This window comes from Carcharodon carcharias, chromosome 22 (assembly GCF_017639515.1).
Source record: "Carcharodon carcharias isolate sCarCar2 chromosome 22, sCarCar2.pri, whole genome shotgun sequence".
In the NCBI taxonomy this organism is placed as follows: Eukaryota; Metazoa; Chordata; class Chondrichthyes; order Lamniformes; family Lamnidae; genus Carcharodon; species Carcharodon carcharias.
The window spans coordinates 18,771,018-18,791,424 of record NC_054488.1 but is presented as its reverse complement, the minus strand read 5'-3'; the positions used below and the strand labels follow the sequence as shown (position 1 = coordinate 18,791,424).

Below are 20,407 nucleotides of genomic sequence, written 5' to 3'. Positions count from 1 at the left end.
ACTCAAGCGAAAATAAAAGGGGAAATTAGATAAGTACAGGAGGGAGGAAAGAATAGAAGGATCTGATGGTGGGATTAGATGAAATAGGGTGAGCTGAGGCTAGGGTGGAGTATAGGCACTGGATAAACGAGTTGGAGAGAAGCCTGTTCCTTTGCTGCAAATTCTATTTAATATAAAGTGACAACATTGTAACCAATTATTCTAAAAAGGCAGGTGACAATTAATCTCAGTGTCAAAAGTAATATTTTGTTCTTCCACCTTCTGTCACCTTCTGTCCATCTCTGCCTGATTCAGTTAGCTCTTGTCTCTAAGTTAAGGAATTAGAGATGGTTTTCTCAAAAAGGTTAATGTCACTTGAATGGCAATGATCATGTTATTAATGACAATGAGAACAGAGTTCAGCTGGGTCCAATTACCTAATGATCCTTATGCAACCTTCCTGATAGAATAGCAAATGGCCATGTGTCCATGTCTAAGGTTGCATCCTCTAGAGAAGTGATGCATCTAGTTCAGCAGATCACCAGATGCTGACAAGTTTAACACTGAAGCTGTGATACTATATTTTTTTAAAAGTTCAAGGAATGTTGAAGGCTAATGTTTTGACTTTACATTGGACTCCAAAAAGAAAAAAAAAGTCCTTCTGTTCTGTCAGATTGTAAGTATCTAATGTCAATCTGTTTCTGTGGCACCAGACTGGTGACTGAGAACAGATTGTTATGATTGAAAGTTTGATACACAGAATGGTTCCCATGAAAGATGGCACTATTGACAGATGAGATATTGGTCTGTATTTATCAAGATCTGATCTCCATCTCTTTTAGTGTGAAAAGTGTGACATTTGCTGAGTTCCACACAGATGGAACAATTCTGCTTGACAGGTACATTGGAATAAATGTGTCTCCAGTGTTGCCCAGCATCTATCCTTGGCCCCGCTGCCTTCCTTGTCTACATGTTGTCTCTTCATGATACCATCCACAGAGCCTTCAATATGTTTGTTGACAACATGCTGCTCCACCTATCCCGAACCCACTGTGTTGTCAGACTGCTCGCCCTATTTCCAGTCATGGATGAATCCACGATTTCTCCAGTTAAACAAAGGAAGACTGAAGTCCCCACCATAAATTCAGTACCTTCACCATTTATTACAGCCCCTTCCCCTGCCATTGTCTCAGGCTGAACCAGACTATACGCTTTCAACACACTTTTCAACCATAAGCTGAACTGCTGACCCCATATAGACCCATCACAAAGATTATTTCCACCTCTGTAACAATGCCTATCTGTGCCCCTGCCTCAGTCGGTCTGCTGCCAAAAATCTCAGCCATGCTTTTGTTATTTACAAGCTCGACTACTCCAGTGATCTCTTAAGCCCTCTTCCATCTTCTATAAACTGCAGCTTAACTAAAAGCCTAATGCCCATATCCTATCTCACAACAAATTAGACTCATACATCATTCTTGTCCTTGTCAACCCAAATAGGCTGCCAGTTCCCCAACCCCTGAGATATAAAATTCTCTGCATTATGTTTGATCCCTTCATGTCCTTTCCCTCCCTATCTCTGTAACCTCATCCACCCCTATAAGCCTCCCTAGAACCCTATGTTCTTCTGACTCTGGACTATTGTACATTACCCTCTCCCTTTGCTCACCATTGGCAGCCACCTCAGCCTCATGTTCAGGAATTCCCTCCCTACAACCTTCTCCATCTTCTGGTTCTCCTTTAAGACCCTCCTTAAAGCCCACCACTTTGGCCAAGCTTTTGTTCACTCCTCCTAATGTTGCCTTCTTGGGTTCGGCCCCCATTTTTATCTGATTACACCTGTGTTAAGAGCTTTGGGGCATTTTTCTATAATCAAGTACTCTATAAATTCACATTGTTAATGATTTATTCAAAGTAATAGGGCATAGAGATATTAATTTGATTTTGGAATGCGGAACAATGGCGCATATGCAGATGCTGAAACCAGGTAGTTTTGGGCATTAAGTGCTAGCCTTGCCAGTGATGTTCACATCCCAAGAACATATTTTAAAAAAGACATTAAAGAGCATTATTTCTCTGAAGGTCATCAGTTTTTAGAATAGTTTACCAAGGCAGCTTCTGGGGGTAAACCTAAGTTCAAAATCAAAATGGACAAGACATCATCAGTTTTCCTGGATTACTTGGACCAACAGTCTTTTCTGGCAGGAAAAAAAGAAAGTGCTGGAAAAACTCAGCAGCTCTGGCATGTGGAGAGAGATAAACAGAGTGAATGTTTCCAGTAGGACTCATCTTTGGAACATGTACGATGGAGAGTCTTTTCTGGCCTTCAGCTTTCCTACATTTCAAATCTTTTAAACTCGATGCTTCCCTTCCTTGACCCACCACCTGCACCCCCCACCACAACCCCCTGACCATGGCAAACATCTCTTGACCCCTCCACTGCCTCGACGTTGTCAGACCGCTTGTCCAATATTCAATCACAGAGGAGCTGCAACATGACTGGATGTGTTGCTCCTGCTCAGTGACACCTTTGGCATCTGATCTCGAAGTTCAAGTGACACTCCAGGGAGTATGAAGTCCGGCACTGGCAATCGTTTTGAATGTATTCCATTCGTCCGTACAGCACATTTATGAATTGAGAAGATTGAAGTTGATTTTAGACTTTTATCCCTGATGAGGTGATTTCTGAACCTAGCATTCTGTCAGAGATGGGCTTCCCTGCAGTTATCACTTCTTTCTCATTTAGAATAATATTTCTAATTTTTAATAAATACCGCATGACTCAATGTCATAAATTAATTAGTTTGTGTCCTGAGGAACTGTGGATCTATTTTCTAATGGATCCCAATCTCCTTTGAAACTTCAGTTTCACCATGCAATCAGACCTTGTAATCGGCCTTCCTTTCAAGCTAGCCATGTGAAGATAGTCATCACAGTCACAGCTGAAACACATGCTGAGAAACATTCTTATTTTATTCCAATGTGTTAATAGATACATTTTGGCAGCACGGTATGTCCTCCACTCCTGCTGATGTACCTAAGAGAGAACAGAGGACAACTGAGAGAAAGAATTACCTTTTTTATATTGCCACAAATTGCCTGTGCTATTTTACAACTGTCAGTGAAACCAAACTGACATTTGAAAGCAGTGAGTGTGCAGATGATAATCGGAGGGTAATGCAAGAAGTTCCAAACTATGCAACACTGATTGGAAAAAAATGGTATCAAGAGAAAATTTAGGATTGTACTAAACATTTCTCCTGATCTATTAGTGTAAGCTGCCTGCTACATCATGCAAACCAGTATTTCGTTCCATAGCAAAGAATGACACCACTCCAACCACCAGAATGATTCTCAGTCACCAAGAGCACTTCATTCTTTTCTTCATGACTTACAAAGGGTTCGTCTCTAGCCTACGATTACATAGAACCTGAAGAGATATAGGTTATTTGGATATTTGTAGCAGCCTTGCCTGCCCATCATATTCTGGACATTTGTGGTCATTGAGTGGCCTGAGGTCCTCCATAGATCAGAGGTAACTCCAAAAGAAAAGAGGGGAATATTAAATACAGAGGTCCATCTCTAAGTATTCAGATTAATCACACCTACCTCATTCATCAAGGGCAACTAAATAATTATTTTACACATTCTAGTACAACAGACATCAATTGAAAGGAGAGAAATTGAGAGAGAATTTAGAAATATTTGGAGTGTGTTTTAGGAAACCCAGGTCTCATCAGCAATGTAGGGGAAAATTTGATTCTCTCGTTCCTCATTCCTGATCAATTAACACTTGTGTCCTCTATCCATCATGCTTTTGTTCCCTTTCTTTTTCTACCTGGACCAGAGCAGGCTTCTGTCAGTGCAAACTCAATACTGTCTCCTCTGAGTGCTCATATTTCCTTTGCATATCTTCCAAGTCCTTCAGAATAGAAACGAACATGCAGTTGTATTACATAAATAGTTTTCCTGGCATGAACTAAAATTTTCTTTCATAAACACTCTTTTTTGTTCAGAAAGTCGAACTGGAACAAAGACCTCAGGTAAATAATTTAGACCTAGTGCATTTCTTGCCTGCTTGCCAGCTAAATTTAGATGAGAGGTTGATGAGGATGAGTGGTATGTTGGCTTGTTGCTGCCATGGTGTTGTTGGACTAGGCTTAGAGAGATTCTTGGTGCTCTTGGGTGGCTGTCATTTTCTGTTTTGCTACTTTATTCTGTCGCAGCTCTTGTTGGGCTATGGGAGTCTGAAGTTCCACATCTCTTGGTTTGTTCTCATGTTTGGATCACAAAAGACCAAAGGCCACAACGTCCCCAGTGTCTTTTAAAGCGTAATGACTAATGCAACAATTATTACAACAAGCCTTTAGCAGCCATATGTTATTCCTTGTTTATAAAGAAATTACAGTTTTCCTTGGCTGAGAGCCTCAAAGCTGCGGGTCAGCAGCCACAACTGTCTGAGGTATTAGTCGGAATTCACAATGAAGCCTCAAGTCTAGATCCAGCCCTGTACAACATACTCCACAAGGAATGCAGATTGGCAAATGAAGATTTATGCAAAATAAACTAAAGCATAAATAAATAAACCTAATCCATTGTAGAAGCAAAGAATAGGTCGTTGGCTGCAATGTTTGTTGGTTATATCAGATGATATCGCAAACTGAAAACCCAAAGTAGTTGAATTTGGTTATCTTGGCCCAAATCCATTGGCATTTTGGACTCATTGTTGCCTGTTCTTCATAAAAAGTGGTGAGTACACAGAGGGATACACTTCCTGTATGTGATCATTATCTATATTCTATCATCGTAATGATTTGGACTTGATAAATGTCAAAATTAAAAGTAGATATTTAGTTTAAAAAAAAATTTTAATTGATTACACATATTCCCTTGTATTTGACTGTTAATGGTCTAACTAACGAGTTGGTTACAATATGATCTAAAGGGGGCAAGTGGTGAATTTGGTGATGCAGCAGCGGGAGAGCTCAGTGCACTTCTACAGTTAGCATTCTGACACTAGCAATCCTGTGCATAATTCCATAACTTTGATCAGTAAAAGCGTACGAAAAAAATGTGGATAATATTTATCATTCCAAGGCATCTTTATCTAGCTTTGCAACATGATAAGAGGCAAAGTAAGTGCAGATTGGAAAAATAGCAAGCAGCAAAGCTGCTATGTTCTGATGTGCATTCACAGCCTGAAAGAACCTCACCACATGTGAGGACCCAGAAAGTCTATCCTTTGCTTTATGATGAGTGCGTATGAATCAAGGAGCAGAGGAGAGAAGAACTATCCAAATCCAATTGGCCCTGTTAATGTGCGGTTTCTTGCTGAATGACACAGTTAGAAAGTCACGTTACGCGTCCCCCTTACCACCCCCGCCATCACCCCGCCAACAATTGTCAGTGTGCATGACTCAGGAACATCTAAAAAGAGTTAGGTGGCATGGTGGGGGAGACAACAATGACCTTTAAAAATGGGGAAACAAGCAGTCATTTAAATTCATTGTATTCGTTTTATCTGTCTTCAAAAAAGCAATTTGAACTTTGGTCCGCAAAGGTAATCCCTAATCTACAATAAATTCAACTTCTGGTGCAGATAAAGTGTGAGTCAAGAAGCTACAACATATAGTAAGAATCAAAATTTTCAAACTGGAATTTTGTAGAACTGATATATAAGCTACCTCCTATGGCTCAGTGGCACTCTCACCTGAGCCAATTCAGAAGGCGGTGGGTTCAAGTCTCACAACAGAGGAGTATAAAATCTAGGCTGACCATGTAGTGCAATACTGAGGGGGTGCAGTACTGTCTTTCTGGAAAAATGTTAAACTAACTGCCCTACTGGATGTAAGAGATCCCATGGCACTATTTCTGAGAAGAGCTGAGAGTTCTGGACAATATTTATCCCTCAACAAACATTACTGAAAAAGATTATTTGGTTATTATCACATTGCTGTTTGAGGGAGCTTGCTGTGCACAAATTGGCTGTTGTGTTTCCTATGTTACAGCAGTGACCACACTTCAGAGAAGTAATTCATTGGCTGTAAAGTGCTTTGGGACTTCCTGAGGTTGTGAAAGATGCTGCATAAATGTAACTCTTTGTTATAATAAGTCTGTCTTACTGCCAGGTAAAGAATAGCATGTGACATTTTGCTCTCTGGATGGGCAAGAGAGCCTGGTGGCCCAAAAGAGGAAAAATGTAGAAACTGGAGATTTTTTTTAATTGTGTTATTATCATGGGGTTAACAAGAAGCTCTTTGTGCTGCATGAGCTGCTCCCAATAAGCATGCTGTAATAATTGTTGCACGGCTGAAGTTAAAATCCATTTCAAAGATTAAAATCAAAGAAACTATTTAACACCTTTCTCAAAGACATTTCCAATAATCGAGGTAAGGACCATAATATTTTATTCACGCTATTGAATAGAGCTTTTTTCCTAAGAATTCAATTTAGCAGAGATTACTGACAATGACTGGGAACATAAGGGGATTGTGCCTGAGTTCTGCACCATTTTGTGTCTATAACTTGAAGTCTCTGTTTCATTTTCACTCAAGGGAGACATATCAAAGTCAGACTCAGAGGCTGACTTTTTTTGTCAGAGCCTTGAAGATGACAGTGGAAGCAAAAAGGATCTTCCAAACACCACATGTAAGTTCAGCTGTTGTATACGTCAGTTTTAAGTAGAAGCAGAAATTTATGTGGCTGCTTTGGGTATATCAAACATGATGACAACTGTACAAGTCCATATATTGTTGGTAGCCAGATATAAAAGAAAGTCTTTTAACATGATTCAAAAATTGTATTAAAAAATTGATGCAGAATTTCACTTTAAACTGGTAGGTAATCCTGTATGTAACTTGAACTTCTGAAACAACTATCTACATGTATTATTTGTATATGTAAAGTAAAAGATATAAGCAGGAAGTCCCAGAAAAGTTGAATTCCTGCCTTCACAATTTTTTAATGAGGCTTTTACGTCAGGATTTCTGATAATAAAATGCTACATCTCTGCTCGTCATTCTAATGCCACTCCTTTACCTGGCTGGGGTTCTCTACCCCAAGTCTAGATCCACTGGCCCACTCATTCCTGCATCTTTCTGGCCCATCCAATGCCTCCATGGTGCCAAGTCTTTTTCCATAGTAATGGGTCAGTGCACTACCCAGGATGAATTACCAAAGGCAGATTCCATGAAGTCCTTGGCACCAGTGGGCCTTAATATGCGAATGGATTCTGAACTATTGCCTGTCACCAAGGAGGAGTTGGGTGGACAACTGTGCTTGCCATTGCGCAGCTCCAGAGTGAATGTGGCACAGGGCAGAATCTCAATGATTCCCCACAGGAGCACATCAACCTGAGGCACTCTCCAGTGCCCCTGGCTGATGGCTGGTTACAAAGCAGCATTCGCATAGGACTAAATGTATGTTTTGTGGTAGTTTGGTTAAGAGGTGGGGACACAATAAAGAAAATCATTGGTGCATTGCAAGCGATTTTCCTCCATTAATGTAAGTGAACAAAAAAGATCACAGGCAAAGTACCTGCCATCTTTTGATAAGTTAGCTACGTCAATGCAAGGCCTGCCCAGAGGAAGAGTACATTTGCCAACTCTGATTGAACATATTCCTGAAGTATCATCACATTACCTCCTGCCTTGAACCACCCTTTACTCCACACACCCACCATTGATCACACCATAAGCCCATACTTACGACTCATCACCTTCCCACACCCAATCAGAATGCAAACAGATTCTTCATTACCTGGTTGGATAAGTCTTAATTGTTGCTCAAACAGCTTTTTTCGCCCCATGTTTGACATTTATATAACTAATACACAAAAAGCATTCAAAGAAAATGAAAGAAAACGCCAATTATTTTTAATGCACTTGTGGTTTTTCTTCTTCGGTTTTGCTTGCAACAGCATTCTAGATAATTCCTGGAGGCTTTAGGGCAATCTGGAAGCTTGGCAATCCTAAGGACACAATACCTCAAAAGGTTTTGCCTGCTATTTTTCAAAAATTTCAACAAGGTGGCAATGCCAGCCCTGTACCAATGAGCAGGAATGTTCGAGGGAACAAAAAGGAACAGGCGAAATTACAGGCGTCAGGGTGGTCAAGATCAATGTACTTTAACATCACTTTTGTCACCAACAGTGATGGCAGTGAATGGACATGTGGACGTCAAAACCAGTCTGACGCCACCACTCATCATCCACACCAATGCCACACCAATGCCAACGCCAAAGGGGATGCTTTGTGGGGATTCTGTGCATTTGTACAATGAATCCCGCAGAGGAAGCAACGTATCAATTGATCCCAACTATTACGAGCAAAGGTCACCGGTGAGTCCCTTTGTATTTTCTCTGATCTGAAGCAGATTTTGTATTTTGGCTTTACGTTTTGAGTAGCGCACTTTTATCCACATTGGGCAGAATATGGCGGCTTTGATGGCAGGCTGGGGGCTGGGGGCTGGGGGTGGGGGAATGGGGGGGTGGTAGTGGGGAGAAAAACGCAGATGGAGCTGAAAAGTCGTTTCCCTGCCGGTGTAAAATGACAGTGGGATCTTCCATTCCCGTCCGCCAAAGCGGGTCGGGATTCCTGCCAGAGACCGTCATGATGCCAATTTGCATCCCGTTTATGGGATGCAGATGAAGGCCCAACCAGTTTCACACCCCCACCGCTACCACACCCCACACCCCCCGAACCGGTCCCGATTGCCAGCGTGGCAGCAGGAAGTCGCGCCGGTCTAGAACACGTCTGGATCAACATGGCGTGTACATATCAGCACGAGCCTGAGGAAGGCCCAGGGCTGCCTCTGAAGTTCAGGATGGGGGCCCCCAGCAACAATGGACCCTGGAACATGCAGTCGTGGATAGAGGGAGCGTATATAAGGTGGATCTTCCATCTTTAGTGTCTTCGAGGAAGTCCATCTTCCAGCTTTAGCGTGTTCCTGAAGATCCTGCCTCTTTCTTCAGGAGGTCCAACTTCTTTTTTCAACGGTGGGTCACTGATGTCCAGACACCTTTTGAAAATGGTGCCTGGATATGCTGGCCATCCAGCCTGCCCTGCTGCACAATACATCGGGAAAACCCCCAACTGCTTAATTAATGAGGCCAGAGTCATACAATAAAGCACCAATTCCCAGTGGCCTCCATGGTGGGAAACATTCCCCATCCCTCTCCCCACCCACAGCATGGGACTTAATCCCAGAATAGAAAATCCCGTCCATTGTCTTTTTGCAACTGGAGGATTGCTGCAATCCTTCATTTTCTTCTTTCTGGGGACATCACAGATCCAGATCATTCTTGGTTTGAAAATGAGTCGCTTCGGTCACTGATTCTGTCACGGAAACCTGGCTGGGACATTTCACCAGAGTCGCTCTCGCTCCTGCTTCCCCTGCCGTAACCACACCAGCAGTGTTGTGCAAACTGTCAACGTATCAGCAATTACATTGTCGAGGTCCAACAACAATCATCTGGTTGATGTGATTTGTGTTGGTCCGAGTTGAGTGCAATACCTGACCTGGCGGCTGCGACGAAGGGCGATGCGTCCCGTAAGGCGTCAAAACAGTCGCTGATTAAAGTCACCAAGAAGCCGCCTAAGAAGCGGAGAAAATCTCGCAAGCAGAGCTATTCCATTTACGTGTACAGGGTGCTGACCCAGGTCCACCCTTCCACCAGGATCTCGTCCAAGGCCATGAGTGTTATGAATTTTTTCATTGTCGACATTTTCAAGCGCATCGTCTCCGAGGCGTCGCACCTCATTCACTACAACAAGCGCCGCACCATCTCGGCCTGGGAGATCCAGAGCGCTGTCCGCCTCATGCTGCCAGGGGAATTGGCCAAACACGCCGTCTCCGAAGGCACCAAAGCGGTCACCAAGTACACCAACTCCGTTCAGGTCGACAATTCTAAAGATTATATAAAAAAAGTAACAATCATCTGGTTGACTGGCAATTACATTGTCTAGCAGTTATATTGTTAAGACACTTGCATTGTTAAAACAGGTGATGGGCATTAGCTCACCCATAAATGGCTACAGCTGTAACACTCCAGCGGGGAAGGAACTGGGAGTCTATTACTCTAAGCTGGCTGAAGGATAAACCTGCTTGAGGTAAAAGACCAGCTTTAGACTCATTCTTCCCTTATATACAATTATTGGAGTTAACACAAACCCTGTCTCCACAGCATCTCCGGCAAAGTGACAGAGTGGGAGTAGCTTAGAGGAAATCTCCAGCCATTTCCCCCTTTCTCACTCCTCCAGTTTTCTCCCTGATTCTCTCTTCCCCTTTACTAAAGTCACTGCCTCATCTTGAGTAGAGATGGCCTTCCTACGTCCTCACTCAAACAGTGTGAGACTGGATACCGTGTGGTTATGGAACACACAGATGGTGCCACACAGATGGAATAGCACAATTTCTGAGGCACCGTACCTTTGTGACTGTAACTCTATTGATGTGAAATCAGTGAGACTGTGCTCAGTAACTTGGGCACGATGGGCTGAATTTTTAACCAGGGTTTGGGATCAGGAAATGGGAGCTAATTCCAGATTTGAACCAATACCTCATGCTTTCAACATGCCCACCACTATTTTCAAAGTTTCAGCCAACCAAAGGCCAGAGAGCGGGCTCACCATCCAATCAATGATGGTGGTGGATCCCCGATACTAGAGGGCCAATGAAAGGCCATCCAGCACTCAGAGATCAGCAGCCCCCCCAGTTAAGATGGGAGCTGCCAAGAATGCAGACAGCAAGGGACAAGGGCAGCTAAGTTTATTTTATTTTTATAGTGCCATGGCTGCCGAGCCATGATCCTAAAAGGAGCAACCACTCCAGTGGACGGTTACAGGCCACAGCTGTGGCCCAGCAGCCATTATGAGTCCAAGGGGATGGGTCCTGTGCTTGATCCATTGTGAATCCCCACTCTGCAACTTCCTCACATGAGCCACCATGGGTCCAGCCAATGTAAACTGCCGCATTGCCGACTGGAAATCCCAGTCAGCACCAGAACACGGCCTTAATAGACCCCTTCATTCATTTTAGTTGGCCTCGATTGACTATCCACCAGCCTGATAGTGGACGGATTGCAGCGGTTCAAGAAGGTGGCTCCCCACCACCTTCTTGAGGGCAAGTAGGGATGGGCAACAAATTCTGGCCGAGCCAGTGACACCCACATCCCATGAAAGAATGTTTTTAAAAGCCTCGTTCAAAATGGCCCGGGGTCAGGATCGTTGTGGCAAAATGATGCGGAGGCTAACAGCGCCAAACTGCACACCCACCCACCTTCAATCCTGACCCTGAACTGTTCTTTAAAAATCCAGCCCAATGACTCTTCATTCCAACCTCCCTCAATGATACCATTACCCCTCACTCTTCAAATAAAGCTGTACTATGGTGGTCAGAAAACATGTAGGGGAGATAGTTACAGTTAATCATAATTCCTTACAACTGTTGGTTTTTGTTCATTGTAGTGATAGTGACAGTCCCTCGGTAAGAGAAGGTCTGATGCTGAGACTTTCCTTTTTATATAAAGAAAGTGGTCCTACTTGTGATGAAAGGAGCCATTGTGGTGAGACTCCCTCAAATATGACTACGATAGCGAGATTCTCTCAAAGATCTGTTGATGGAAAGATTTCCTACAAGGGGTCATGGAGATGAGACAGTTTATGGTGGGAGTGCAGCAAAAGGACCCATAAGGGTACAAGTGCATAGTCTGCACACTGAAATAACACAAGGGAGTTGCCAGTGGTTTAGGTGGTTAGTGTGCTGGCGTGTCATGTCTTTTCTCAATTCACCTCTCCTCTAATATTACATCGGGGCCACAAGACTCAGGAGGACTTTGGAAGCGTCCTCACTACATGTTTCAATAGCTTCCTTCTTGCCTACAGAGCAGCCCTGTCTGTCTGTCGAATGGTGTTAGCTGTGCTTCACTGGGTAGCCATCTTGCCTTGGAGAAGGTTGTGAGGCTGAATATCAACTCAGAGGTGGGGAGGCTGGTTTGTGGTCAGGAAATCTGGAAGAATGTGTTCCCTGCTGATCCTGCTGAATCTAACGGCAAGGCCTGGTTAACATCTTTGTTTCCATTGCTTGACCCTAACCAGTCAGATAGAGAGGCTGGTTTGCGGTTGTGTGCATAGGCCTTCAACAGCCCAGCTGGGGAGTGAAGAGGAGCTGGGGAAGATCAGAGAGACAGGGGAGGAGGATCAGGTTAGAGCCAGGCAACATCAGGGGCGCTCATGTCGGGGGAGCTTGGATGTTGTCAGAGGTCTCATGGAGCATGGAAATGCCAGGTGGGGTGGCCGCTTGTAGGGGGTGGGTGAAGTAAGGGTATTGGATCCAGCAGCTCAGGGGAAGGCACTTAACCCCTGGGTCCAGCAGCCCTCGCTCCCTTTAGCCAATGCGTTTCCCAAGGCCCGGAAAACTCAACCAGCCCAAGTTAAATTCAAATTGATGGTTACGCAGCCTCAGTATAATACTTAAATGGCCAACCTGCCTCCTGTGCTGCCTCTGTTTAAAAATAGAAGAGAATGACTTGGGGGTCGGGATTTGGACTTTTAATATTTTAATATCTCACCCGAGCCAAATCTGGAGCTGAATTTTCCTCTTGGAGACTGTGTTAGAAACCCACCTCAGGTGGGAATCTAAGTGAATTTCGAATTTTCCCCAGGGTGAGATCTTCATTGATGTGGAGATGGGTTTCCTGTCCAATTAAAGGGAGTGGGAGCAGGAATGAAGGTGTGTTTCAGACACCCAAGGCAGCCATCACTCTGTCTGCTGATTGTCCTGAGAGACAGATGTTGTGCCAAAGCCTCTCAGTGCACCACAGGGAAGCGAGATATCACAGGGGAGCAGAAGAGAGAAGAGGAAGATTCTCTTCCCAGAAGGTGGCAGGAGAAGTTCACATCGTTGTGCAAGAGGGACACCTCTCTGTTGAGCCTTCTTCTGCTTCCATTTCCTCCTCCTCTTTTACCTCCTGCCCCATTCCTCCCCCGATGAGCTTCCCCTCCCAGGGTCTCACATCCTCAAGGTCCACGCCTCTCAGGACGGCCATGTTATGGAGAGGCACAGTGAAAGAGATCCTTTCAGGAGGGGATTGTAGGACACCACCTGACCAGCCCAGGCACTGGACCCAATGCCCTCTGAGCCTCCAATGCCCCTTCAGTTCGAAACATAGAAAATAGGAGCAGGAGTAGGTTATTCAGCCCTTAGAGCTTGCTCCACTGTTCAATATGATCATGGCTGATCCTCTATCTCAACATCGTTGTCCCGCACTGTCCCCATCCCCTTGACACGATTAAAGTCCAGGAATCTACCTTTTCCCTTCTTAAATATATTCAGTGAGTTGGCCTCCACAGACTTCTGTAGTAGAGAATTCCACAGATTCACCACCCCCTAAGTGAAGAAGTTTTTCCTCATCTCAGTCCTAAATGGCCTCATATCCTGAGACTGTGATCCCATGTTCTAGACCTCCAGCCAGAGGAAACATCATCCCTGCATCCAGTCTGTCCATCCCTCTCAGAATTTTATATGTTTCAACGAGATCTCCTATCATTCTTCTAAACTTCAGTGAATACAGCCCTAGTCGGCCCAATCTCTCCTCATACAACAATCCTGCCATCCCAGGTTTCAGTCTGGTGAACCTTCGCTGCACTCTCTCTCTGACAAGTATATCCTTTCTTAGGTAAGGAGAGCAAAACTGCACACAATAGTCCAGATGTGGTCTCACCAAGGCCCTGTACAGCTGCAGTAAGACATCCTGGTTCCTGTACTCAAATCCTCTCGCAATGAAGGCCGATATACCATTTGCCATCTTAACTGCTTGCTGCACCTGCATGCTTGCTTTCAGTGATTGGTGTACAAGGACACCCAGGTCCCTTTGTACATCAACATTTCCCAATCTATCACATTTAAATAATTATCATTGTTTTCCTACTGAAGTGGATAACCTCACACTTGTCCATGTTATACCACATCTGCCATATATTTTCCCTCTTACTCAACCTGTCAAATTTCCTTGAAGCCTCTTAACACCCTCCTCACTAATCACATTCCCATCAATTTTCATGTCGTCAGCAAACTTGAAAATATTATATTTGGTTCCCCCATCCAAATCATTGATATATAATTGTGAATAGCTGGGGCCCAAGCACTGATCCCTGCAGTACCCCACTAGTCACTGCCTGCCACTCTGAAAAAGGCCCGTTTATTCCTATTCTTTGTTTCATGTCTACTAACCATTTCTCAATCCATGCCAATATATTACCCCCATCCCATGTGCTTTAATTTTACATACTAACCTCTTATATGGGACTTTATCAAAAACTTTCTGAAAATCCAAATACACCACATCCACTAGTTCTCCCTTATCTATTCTGATAGGTCTTCAAAAAACTCCAGTAGGTTTGCAAACATGATTTCCCTTTCATAACTCCATGTTGACTTTATTCAATCTTGTTAATATTTTCTAAGCGTCCTTTTATCATATCCTTTATAATAGTTTATAGCATTTTCCCTGCTAAAGATGTTAGGCTAACTGGTCTGTAACTCACTGTTTTCTCCCTCCCTTTTTTTAATTAATTCCTGGGATGTGGGTGTCACTAGCTAGGCCAGCATTTGTTGTCCATCCCTAATTGCCCTTGTTCAGAGGAATTGGAGCCACATGTAAGCCAGACCAGGTAAGGATGGCAGATTTCCTTCCCTAAAGTACATTAGTGAACCAGATGGGTTTTTACAACAATCAATAATGGTTTCATGGTCATCATTAGACTTTTAATTCCAGATTTTTAGTGAATTCAAATTCCATCGGCCGTGGCAGGATTTGAACCCAGATCTCTGGATTATTAGTCCAGCAACAATACCACTTCACCATCACCTCCCATTTTTTGTGATCCTGATGTGTAGCCCAGAATCAGTAAGGAGGCCACCTGTCACCTATCCACACAATGTCAGGACAGTGATGACCCCTGAGTTCTTATTGCTGGCTCTTCCCCGACCTGTAATGGGCTGTGGCAACTTGAAAAGATTAATCCCTTCAAACTTTGAAAAGCATTTTACTAACGTTTTAAACTCTTCTTACCTCCCTGATCTGCCCCAGACAAGGGGCTGTATTTTATGTGCCCCCACTGAGTGCGTTTGTGTTGGGGGGAGCACATAAAATAGGGCGGGTGCCCATGGCAACACCTTCTTGCACAGCCCCGAGCTTACCCTCACAATATGGTGGTTGGGGAGGTGGTGGAGTGAGGGGGGTGCCAGCACCAAAAGCGGAAGCCAAATTGCAGAAGTTGTGGGAGACGGGCTTTTAATAAACTCACTAGGAGTTTAATTGGTCTCACCATAGATGTGGGCCAGTTCAGAGGCCGGCACTCTCGATCACCCTTCGGGATATCTGGGAGGGTGGAAACAGAAGTGAGACTTCCAACCATGTGATGTTGGCCCCATTTTTCCATTGGTTCATCTCTGCTGCCCCCCCCACCCCCACCCCCACCACCCCACCACTCCCCCCCCACCCCCCACCCTCACCCCCACCGGCCAATTTTGGGCATTAAAACTCCCTCAGTTGAGCACAAAATCTGGGCTGACGCTCCAATGCTGTACTGTTGGTGGTGCTATTTTTCAGGTGTAACATTAAACCTGAAGCTGTGTCTGTCCTCTCATGTGGATGTAAAAGATCCCACACCACTATTTCCAAGAAGGAAAGGAGAGCGATCCCTGATGTGTTATTCAATATTTATCGCTAACACAGATCATTTGGTTATTATCTCACTACTGTTCTCTGTATGGAAATCGGATGCTGTGTTTCTTTACAGTATAACAGTGACCGCAGTTAAAATAAAAATACCTTTTTAGTTGTGAAGCGCTTTGGGAGGTCCTGAGGTTGTTGAAGTCGCTATAGAAATGCAAGCTTTCCTCACTATCTAACCTCCTTTCCTCCCTCTTCCCATCCCTTCCTCCACTGGCTGTGCAAACAATCTAATTAATGCAATGTCCTTTTGATCTCTGTCACAGAATCACTGAATTGTTACAGCACAGAACCATCTTGTCTGCACCAGCTCTCTGATTGAACAATTCACCTAGTGCCACTCCCCCCCACTTCTCCCTGTAATCCTGCACATTCTTCCTTTTCAGATAATAATCCGATTCCCTCTTGAATGCCTCCACTGCATCTGCCTCCACCACACTCAGGCAGCGTATTCTACATCCTAACCACTCGCTGCATGTAAAGGTTTTTTCTCATGTCGCCATTGCTTCTTTTGCCAATTACCTTAAATCTGTGCCCTCTGGTTCTCAGTCCTTCTGCCAAAGGGAACAGTTTCTTCCTGTCTACTCTGTCCAGTTCCCTCATGAGTTTGAATATCTTTATCAAATCTCTTCTCAGCCTTCTCTCCTTCAATGAGAACAGCCACAGTTTCTCCAATCTATATAACTGAAGCTCCTCATCCCTGGGACCATTCTCCTGAATTTTTTCTGCACCCTCTCTAATGCATCACATCTTTCCTAAAGTGGGATGCCCAGAACTGGATGCAATACCCCAACCAGTGATCTATACCAATTTAACATAACCTCCTTGCTCTTGTACTCTATGCACCTATTAATAAAGCCTAGGAAGCTTCATGTTTTATTAACTGCTCTCTCAACTGTCCTTCCACCTTCGATGATTTAGGCACATATATACCCAGGTCCCTCTGCTCCTGCACTCTCTTTAGAATTGTAACAATAGCAACAATGAATAATAGCCTGGCCTTCTCCTCTCATTGAATGTGCTGAGTCTTACTAGGGTACAAACCCACCCCACCCCCCACCACCCCAGGCATTATAGACTCTCTAACATCTTCCTTGAGTTCCCATTCTGAGTCTGGATTGTTGGTAAGATATACTGGTCTTTTAATCCAGCTTCTTTCCTTTCAGACCAGTGCACGTAGCTCCCCCTATGCCCCCTGGAGCACAGCCAGTAGCTGGAACAGCCGACGTTCAAGCTGGAACAGCCTTGGCCGAGCTCAAAGCCTGAAGCGCAAGCATCAGTCAGGCGAGCGGAAGTCCCTCCTCTCAGGCGATGGCAAAGAGAGCTCCGACGAAGGTGATGGATCAGAGGATGAGAGAGCCAGTCGTGCAGGTAGCGGGAAGGGCTCAGGCCCTCAGCGCCTGGAATCTCTGGAGATAAAGGGCTCTATCGACATTCCCGACACCCTCCAGGTACCTAGTCTTCACAGGTCTCCCAGCATCCACAGCAGCCGGCTCCCACCAATGGATCGCCAGGACTGTAATGGTAAAACCTCCCCAGCTGCCGTGCTGCACCAGGTCAACCAGGATGAGCAGAGAGCTGAGCTTGAACATACTGAGGATGAAATTGATATGGTGAGCAACACCAGTGATTGAAAAATGCAAGAAACCAATGTTTGGTAGAAGTCAGTTGCACATATTATGTTTGAATATTTTATTTGGGACAAGAGTTTGAACCTGGTGTAAACAAAAGGACTGGAAGTTCGGTCACACTCTTTCTCTTCTGGTAACTTTGGCACTACTCTCTCCTCTACCCCAGACATATGATGAGAGTAAACTGAATGTAGAGAAACATGGAAATGCTGAGGGGAAGCCCGCTCTTTCTAACAGCTCTTACCATTTGTCTCACTGCGTCCATCTCTCCTTCTCATTCTCTCTTGTCCTCCTTCTCCCTGTCTCCAGCTTTCCCTCTTATCTTCAATCTGCATTTCTTTCCCAAACCCCCACCATGGTTGTTAGCAGGTTCACTCTGAGCTGAGTTTTCCAGCTCTTGGTGAACATTCCTCAGTAGGAAATTGATGCAATTTCTTTCATTGTTTCCCTGCAGTCCACATAAATATAATAAATTTGAAAGCCACTTGAGATGAAGCAGATGTAGATTGTTCGGATAATCAAATAAATCAGACAGTTCTCCAGAACCAAATGCATTAGGAGCAAGGCATGTTTGGTGAGTTTGCCTGCATCTGCTTCAAAGCAAGCAGTTGTAGCAGATGTTTCCACATCAGAAACAATTTGAATCTGAATTATTTTCTTCTGCATTGTTAGAAACATATTTGGGAGTTTAAAGTCCGGGTTAATTCCATTATATATGTTGGTACTATATATGTACTTAATTACAAGAGGATCAGTTATGATTGTTATTGCTTGCATCACTGCAACAAGGAAGCACATTGAATACCGATCTTCAAAGTGAAATCTTCCGTTTTCAGTGACAGGAATGAAACCCAGGGCGGGATTTTCCGGCCCTGCCCACCGCCGGGATCGTCCGGTCCGGCCGAAAGCTGATGGACTTTTGGCAGGACTGCCGAATTTCCCGCGGCAGGTCCTGCCACAACGGGGCTGGAAAATCCTGGGCCGAGTCTGAAATTCAGGCAACAGGACTGATGTGTGCCAACTTGTTTTCACAGAGTAAAAGAGCACGGTTGCGGGCGTGGATTCAAGCCAGGCTGCCACCTTGTTTCAAGGAGCGTGAGGGTTGGTCTCTCTACCTCTTCCCACCACAGTCCAAGTAAGAAACTAAGAACAATGGGCTTTGTGCTGTTGAGTAGAAGGAGTGAATTTCCAGAAACCCAATGGAAATGTTTTATTTTTTTTGCAAAAGCAGAACAAATGGGTTAGAAAAATAGCAGATCGTTGACCCCACTCAGTAACACAAATTGCACTTTTAATGTTGTAAAACATCCCAGAGCATTTCACAGGAGCATACGCAAACAAAATCCGACACCAAGCCACGTAAGGAGATGTCAGGATAGATGACCAAAGGTCAAAGAGGAAGGATTAAAAAGAGACTGAGACTGGACAGGCGGTGAGATTTAAAGAGACTGAGACTGGCAGGCAGTGAGATTTAAAGAGACTGAGACTGGCAGGCAGTGAGATTTAAAGAGACTGAGACTGGCAGGCAGTGAGATTTAAAGAGACTGAGACTGGACGGGCGGTGAGATTTAAAGAGAATGAGTCTGGACCGGCGGTGAGATTTAAAGAGACTGAGACTGAACAGGCGGTGAGATTTAAAGAGAATGAGACTGGACGGGCGGTGAGATTTATAGGGACTAAGACTGGCAGGTGGTGAGATTTAAAAAGGGAATTCCAGAGTTTCGGAGCCTTGGCAGCTCAAAGCACAGCCACCAATGGTGGAGGAATTAAAATTGAGGATGCCCATGAGGCCGGAGTTAGTGGAGTACAAATATCTTGGCCCAGACCTTTCGATCTCCAGATGATCATACTCCCAAGATGCGCTGGGAGCCCTTCGGAAGTCCCCACAAACAGACTTCACGGGAATTGCCCAGGAAGTTTGGACTTTCATTGGGCAATTACCCTGCACCTGGAACCTTCCAAAACTCTCAGTTAAAGTCAGAGACTTTGAATGGTTCTGATTTACTTACCATAATAATAACTATGGCTTAGTGTTATTGTCACTGGACTAGTAATCCAGAGACTCAGGGTAATGCTCTGGGGACCCGGGTATTCAATAAAATACCTAGAATATGGAGCCTAATGTTGATAATGAAATCATGTTGATGTAAAAACCGATCTGGATCATTAGTGCCCTTTAGGGAAGGAAATCTGCTGTCCTTACCTTGTCTGGCCTACATGTGACTCCAGATCTACAGCAATATGGTTGACTCTTAAAATGGAAATGGCTTAGCAAGCCACTCAGTTGTATCAAACCGCTAAAAAAAATGTCAAATGGAATAAAATCGGACGGACCACCTGGCATTGACCTAGGCGCCAGAGAAAACAATAGCAAATTCAGCCCTGTCGACTCAGCAAAATCCTATTACCGTCTGGGGGCTGGTGCCAAAATTTGGAGAGCTGTCTCACAAATCAGTCAAGCAACAGCCTGACATAGTCATACTCCTGAAATCATCCCCTACAGATAATGTCCCAGACACCACCATCATTATGCCTGGGTATGTCCTATCCCACTGCCAGGACAGACCCAACAGAGGTGGCGGCACACTGGTATACAGCCGGGAGGGAGTTGTCCTGGGAATCCTCAACATCAAATCTGGACCCCATGAAGTCTCATGATACCAGGTCAAACATGGGCTAGGAAACCTCCTGCTGATTACCACATATTGTTTCCCCCCTCAGCTGATGAATCAGCACCCCTTCATGTCGAACACCCCTTGGAGGAAGCACTGAGGGTGGCAAGGGTGCAGAATGTACTCTGGGTGGGGGACTTCAATGTCCATCACCAAGAGTGGCTCAGTAGCACCACTACAGACCAAGCTGGCTAAGTCCTAAAGGACATAGCTGCTAGACTGAGTCTGCGGCAGGTGCTGAGCGAACCAACAAGGCAGAAAAACATACTGGACCTCATCCTCACCAACCTGCCTGACACAGATGTATTTGTCCATGACAGTAGGAGTGACCACCACACAGTCCTTGTTGAGACGAAGTCCCATCATCACATTGAGGAAACCTTCCATTGTGT

The 20,407-nt window shown here is 44.5% G+C and overlaps 1 protein-coding gene across 1 annotated transcript in view; it reads left to right on the top strand.

Moving 5' to 3' along the window:
- cacna1g (calcium channel, voltage-dependent, T type, alpha 1G subunit) overlaps window positions 1-20,407 on the top strand; it is a 727,897-nt gene that overhangs the window by 536,692 nt on the left and 170,798 nt on the right. The window contains exons 15-18 of the mRNA XM_041216784.1: window positions 6,534-6,627; window positions 8,130-8,317; window positions 16,879-17,325; window positions 18,378-18,478. Coding sequence (XP_041072718.1) covers window positions 6,534-6,627; window positions 8,130-8,317; window positions 16,879-17,325; window positions 18,378-18,478 — 830 coding nt within the window. The remainder of the gene's footprint in view (window positions 1-6,533; window positions 6,628-8,129; window positions 8,318-16,878; window positions 17,326-18,377; window positions 18,479-20,407) is intronic.